We start from the raw sequence: 6,653 nt of genomic DNA on the forward strand, positions 1-6,653 counted from the left end.
TACTTTTCAAATATTTGTGCTGTTACATGACATTGACATTGGCTGAGACTTCTGCAGACTGAATGAATGAGTGATATCCACAATGTCGTATACTCAACAGCCCTGCTCTGCTCCTGGAGACTCATTTCAGTGTCTCCTCTTATGGAGTCAATCCATCTCACATTTGGTCTTCCTCTTTTCCTGTTGCCTTCTATTTCCCACCAGCATTATTGCCTTTTCCAAAAAACCCTGCCTTCTCCCAACGTGCCTAGAGGAGGACAGCCTCAGTTTTGTCATTTTTACCTCCAGCTGTGTTTCAAGCTTCATTTGCTCTAGGACTCACTTGATTGTCTTTTTGACAGCCCAAGGTATCTGTAAGAGTTTGCCTCTAACACCATATTTCAAATGAATCATTTTTTCTTCTATCAGCCTTCCTTACTGTCCAATTTTTGTGTATTTTTTCTGTAATTTTGTTATTGATTTCTAAGTCAATTGCCTGGTGACCAGACAATATGAACTAGAGATTATACAAGAAATTAATGGACCATACCTATGTAATACTTTTAAATCTTAAATTTAATACTATTGTTTCATAAACCTGAAATATGTAATCTTTAAGAGCATTTAGAACAGAGTAGTTCATAACCATGGTTGTACATCAAATTTTCTTAAAAATGTATAATCATATGTTGGTTAGGTACAAAACTAGAGATTCAGCAATAGTGGGGCAAATGATTTTAATGCACGTCCTCAGATTTTAAAAAAACAGCATATGACCAGGTCAACACACCCTAATTTTATTCAATTATTTCATTCAAAATTTCTAAAGACTGATAAATTTTAAAATGTGTCAGATATTTTGCTGAGGACTAAAGCTTTCATGTAGTTATCAAGATACCCTGTAAAAATGTAATTCATTATTTATACTTATGTCAAAATAAGTAAAATACTGGATAACCATGTGTTTGATTTTGTGTGTGTTTGTGTAAGGCCAACAATGACTCTATTTTTGTAATGGGAAAAAGTAGAATAATATTTCTCTAATAAATTATAATATTTGCCTCCATATAAAAAGTAGACTGAAACTAACTTTGTGGAGACAAATATGTCCATTTAGTAATAAAACAAATGGAAATATAATTTGAGAATACTTTGCAACATAATTTTACTTCTCAGATTTTATAGAGAACAAAAGAAAAATTAAAATTCATGTCAATATTGTGATACATACTGACTCACTCATACACATAAACACACTCACACACATACATATGTCATTGAATGATCTGGATTTAGTTAAGTCTGAAAATATTTTGAGAATCTGGTTTCACTTATGCATAATGTTTTCAAAGTGCTATCTCAATGAAAATTCAGTTGGAAGGACATTTGGAGCATGAGGTAGGGAAATGAATTCAATCATGGTTTCAAAATTTCAAAAATGTCTTTTAGATATGAAAAGTTAATAGGGTTTTTTTCTTATATTTTATTCCTGTTGTTTTAGCTCTGTTGAGGTTTGTTCTAAAAACAAACACAAACATATTCTCATCTCTGAGACCAAATAATATTACGTAATGATAGACATTTGAGCATGCAAAGTATTTCTCTAGTTGATGATGGCAAGTGCATGGGCATACTAATGATCATTAATAGAGTGATTTTTGTATAAATTAATTAAAACCTTTCCCTCTGATTTTAACAGCCAAAAAGTAAACTTTGGGGCACAAGATAATTATATTCCAGGTAAGAAATAATTTAATATATATATTTTTTAAAACATGGATGATTAATTTTAGGGATAAGCAATTATTTTCCATTCAAAGTGTGATTAAGGCAATAGCTATCATGGAATATTATTAAAAATCAACACTTTATTTTCCAAGATACCCTTTTCATGGGCTCAGTGAATATTTTCTAGAGATATTTTGGTTCTAAATCCAAAGAAGATTAAGCAAATATGTATAGAACCATGAAGGTGGACATTGATATGTTAGAAATCATTCAATCACATAATCTTACAATTAAAGGCAGTGTAAAAATTGGATAAATCACTTCTCACCCATGTTAGAAATGCCTTCTATTACATTTTAATAGATTTTATCAGGGTTTAAATTGGCTAAAAAAATTCATTGCTTGACAAGGCCAGGCAAACTTGTATTGGAAGACTTCATACATCAAGCAATTTTCCCTCACAGTGATGTTAAACATTCCCTCATATACTGATGTTAAATATGCCTTTCATTCTATGTATTTTCTCATTGCTCTTGCTTCCATCTTTAGGAGATTCACAGGACAAGGCTATTTTCACTTACACACAGTATTACCACACACATTCAAACACAATGCAGGTACCTCTCTCACTTGTCCCATTGGCAAGCTAAATGTCTTTATTTCCATTATAGTTTGCAGGTAACTTTAGACTCCCAGTCACAGTTCTATAGGTACTCTTTATTTGTCAATTTCTTTGTGCCACCTCTAACAATGCAGTTCTTAGGTACATGACATCTACTTTTGTAGCTTGGAAATTGATTTTAAACTAAGGCGATCTAAAGTAGCGATTTTCAACCTTTTTCGTATCATGGCACACATAAACTAATTACTACAATTCTGCCACAGACCAAAAAACATATTTTTTGCCTATCTGACAAAAAAGGCATAACTTTGATTCATTCATACTCAACAGCTGCTGTTGTGATGACTCTTGTCGTTTTCTTAATTGACAATCTAAGGGAAAAGAGGACAGTGCCCCTGACTAAATATTTAGGTATTGCATGTTTTAACATTTCTTGCAGCACATCTGCTGCCTGCTGTGGATTGCTGGTTAAAAATCACTGATCTAAAACATTAGCATTGAGAGTCAATCCTATATTTCCTGAACATTTTATAACAGGCACTGTACTAATTACTTTGAAGGCTTCGAAAGTAGTTACCATGTTTTCTGTTCTCAGTATAACTGTATTCTAACCAAAAGAGTATAAAACAAAAATCTAGACTAGTTTAGATAGAAAATCTAAAGGGAAGCAGTAAAATGGTTTATCTCCATTTATCTTACAAACTATATTAGTTTTACAATCACAACTTCATGTAGTTTTCTATAAAGTTGGGAAGAATAGAAAAATCAATTTTTGTTTTCTCATAGTAATAGTAGAGAATTTCAAATATTGCCAAATAAATGAAGACAAAAATTTAATCATTTGTTTATTTATTTACATGAAATATAATAGCTAACTGCCTTATTAGTTTTGATGAAATACTACTTACTCTAAAGTGTATGTTTAATGTTTTCTTATTTTAGTCAGTGAATTAAGCAAAAAATCATGGAATCAACAACACTTTTCCCTAGAATTTCCCAAACCAATGCGGCCAGGAAGAAAAATAAGATCAAGACCTTCCCAATTACAAGATAATACAGTTTCTGTAAGTATTAAGATCATATAATTTCCCTAGTTATAAACCTGTAAAATCATATATAGTTATATGTCTTAATAGATCATCACCAACCAATAAGATATATGTGATGATGGAAATACTTTATTTCTTTGCCTGCCAATCAATGTACCTACTGAACAAAAAATATGGCTAGTGTCACTAAGGAACTGAGTTTTATATTTCAATTCAATTTGATTCCACATGTGGCTCTTAAATGTCATATGAAACAGTAAAGTTAAAGGTAATTCAAATTCTACTACTTAGAGAAAGTAAATGTATTTTATTTGCATTTCACTGTATAAAAATTTCTCCTTTATTTCACATTAACTATTTGCTCAGTAAACCTACATTATAGAAAATATGTATCCAAGAGCACAGAAATCTGTAGATCTTAATGCCACAGTTAGTATAAACATTTAAAAAATATTCCCCAGCTAGAGAAATCCCATCACTTGAATCATTATACTTTGATGAAGTTTCAATGCCTCCTCATTTCCTGTAATTTAGAATTCAGGATTCTGAATTTGGAAGATAAATATTTCCCAAGGTTTCCGAAGTCATCATGGGATATAAAAATGTTGAAAGAAAAGTTTTCACAAGATAAATGTATCATCAACTCTTGTTTATTCTAGGAAATGTATCCAATCTGTACTGATCCAGGTTTCTGCTGCCTCCTCATGTTTTCTTTTCTTCTTTTTCAATTTATTTTCCCACTATTTGTTAACATTCCTTCCAAGATTTCCTATTTTTTGCAATTAAGTTTTTGCAAATATTTGGTCACAAGTTGAAAACAAAATGCACCATTCTACACAAATTACTGTGCACTGAATGTTACAGTTTTCATTGCTGTAGTTTTCTAAGTGAGGGTAATTTATATCTTGCCATGCAGGATGATTTTCAGGCTTTTACTTTTAACCACCTTTAGCATTGTAAGTTCCAGAGACCTTGAATGTACCAGCAGAGACCAGGATCTGCCTGAACAGAAAACTATTAGATATTAGAAAATAATTAGTTTCCAAGTTTGTCTTAGAATGGAGGCTAGGCAAGATGTTTCAAGAATTCAAAACACAGAGTCAAAAAAAAAAAAAAAAAAGCCTTTTCCAGCTTGTGAAGAGTTTCTGGTATGTCATTGGTAAGTGAATGTCTGTATCAACTTTAACATACAGTAATATAGGAGTTATGAAAATACTCTAAATTGAAGTTAGACAGACATGTCTAGCAGTTAGTTCAAAAAGAATAAAATTGAAAAAGCAAAAATTTACTATAAAATCTAGTTTATTTGCCATTTATTAAAATCTAAAATATTTTCATTATTGAAGTTAAAACATATTTTGGTATTTGGTAACAAAGTCTGTGTAACTCATACACACTATTTATCATTATTCTAACTAATATTTCAGAAATATGATGAAGACCAATTAACGGGAGGTTCTAGACGACCGTTATGGATGCACCAGTCTTTAATGAAGATTTCCGAAAGACCATCAGTTTATTTAGCTGCCAGGAGACAGCCTCTATATAAAGCAACTCATCGCCCCAGTGTAGAGAGTAAGAGAGACAAAGAAGACAAGGACAAATTAGATTTGGTAGCTGAATCCACAGACTCACGAGAGTCAAAAAAATCTATGAAAGATTCAAAGAAAGAGCAGGCTTTAGAAACAGAAACAAAAGACGAAAAAACAGACAGTGTAAAACCAGGTGACAGAAAAGATAAGAGAAGTACAAAAAAGCGTAAGAGCTCAGAAACAGAATCAGAAGGTGAAAAAGGAGACACAAAGAAAGACTCAAAAAAACATAAGAAAAGTTCAAAGAAGGGTAAGGGGTCTGGTTCAGAATCAGAAGGGGAAAAGGGGGACACAAAGAAAGACTCCAAAAAAGATAAAGGTTCAAAGAAAAGCAAAGGGTCACCTGTGGAATCTGAAGAGGAAAAAGGAGACACAAAGAAAGCCTCCAAAAGAGATAGAAGTTCAAAGAGAAGCAAGGGTTCACCTGCGGAATCAGAAGAGGAAAAAGGAGACACAAAGAAAGCCTCCAAAAAAGATAAAGGTTCAAAGAAAACCAAGGGGTCACCTGCGGAATCTGAAGAGGAAAAAGGAGACACAAAGAAAGCCTCCAAAAGAGATCGAAGTTCAAAGAGAAGCAAGGAGTCAACTACAGAATCAGAAGAGGAAAAAGGAGACACAAAGAAGGCCTCCAAAAAAGATAAAGGTTCAAAGAAAACCAAGGAGTCAGCTGTAGAATTTGGAGAGGAAAAAGGAGACACAAAGAAAGCCTCCAAAAGAGATCGAAGTTCAAAGAGAAGCAAGGAGTCAACTACAGAATCTGAAGAGGAAAAAGGAGACACAAAGAAAGCCTCCAAAAAAGATAAAGGTTCAAAGAAAACCAAGGGGTCAGCTGTAGAATTTGGAGAGGAAAAAGGAGACACAAAGAAAGCCTCCAAAAAAGATAGAGGTTCAAAGAGAAGCAAGGGGTCAACTACAGACTCTGAAGAGGAAAAAGGAGACACAAAGGAACCCCGAAGAGATAAAAGTTCAAAGAAGGGCAAGAAGTCAGCTGTAGAATCTGGAGATGCAACAATAGACGCAAAAGAGGATAAAGATGAGGAAAAAGATACAACAAAATCCAGTGAAAAAGGTGATGAATCAAAGGGTAAGAAAGAGTCCAAGAAAGATGCCAAGAAAAGTTCCAAGAAAGATGTCAAAGCAGATGCTGACCCAGAATCTGCTGATGTGAAGGATGCAAAGAAAGATTCCAAGAAGGAATCAAAGAAGAAATCAAAGAAGGAACCAAAGAAGGAATCAAAGAAGGAATCAAAGAAGGGCAAGTAGGCATTGGACAATGATTCAAAATCATATTTGCTGAGAAAGCTTTAAGAGTCTGAAACTGAATCTATGAGTGAAGAGAGTGGGTTCAAATATTTAATCAAATACTTTAAAAAATGAGGCAAAGAGCAGTACAAAAAAAGACAGGAAATCTTCATAAAAATATAAGAAAGATGTTAAAAAAAATTAACAGATGATCCATTGAAGGACTTGAAGCATACTTATGATAAATTTGGAGAGATAAAGGATTAAATGAAAGATCCCTAGAAAGATTAAAAAAATTCATGCAGGATGTAGAAGTTAATGATACTGAATCTATAAGTATGAAAAAATTGATGAAGGCTTTGATACAATTCAAGAAGGCAGATGTTGAGCCCATTGTTTCAAGCAATTTGAAGTTACAGCCACAGATTTAAATATAAAACC

At 32.9% G+C, this 6,653-nt stretch overlaps 1 protein-coding gene across 1 annotated transcript; it reads left to right on the forward strand.

Annotated features, from left to right (window-relative positions):
* Positions 1–1,372: 1,372 nt before the first annotated feature.
* Positions 1,373–6,233, forward strand: CYLC2 (cylicin 2). The gene is made up of 5 exons (XM_045840003.1): positions 1,373–1,377; positions 1,679–1,719; positions 3,272–3,393; positions 4,806–5,315; positions 5,460–6,233. The coding sequence occupies exons 1-5, from the start codon at positions 1,373–1,375 to the stop codon at positions 6,231–6,233; spliced, it is 1,452 nt and encodes a 483-aa protein (XP_045695959.1).
* The last annotated feature ends 420 nt before the right edge of the window (positions 6,234–6,653 follow it).

The sequence above is a fragment of the Phyllostomus hastatus genome, unplaced genomic scaffold (genome assembly GCF_019186645.2).
Source record: "Phyllostomus hastatus isolate PE091 unplaced genomic scaffold, TTU_PhHast_1.1 phas_contig_34, whole genome shotgun sequence".
Taxonomy (NCBI): Eukaryota; Metazoa; Chordata; class Mammalia; order Chiroptera; family Phyllostomidae; genus Phyllostomus; species Phyllostomus hastatus.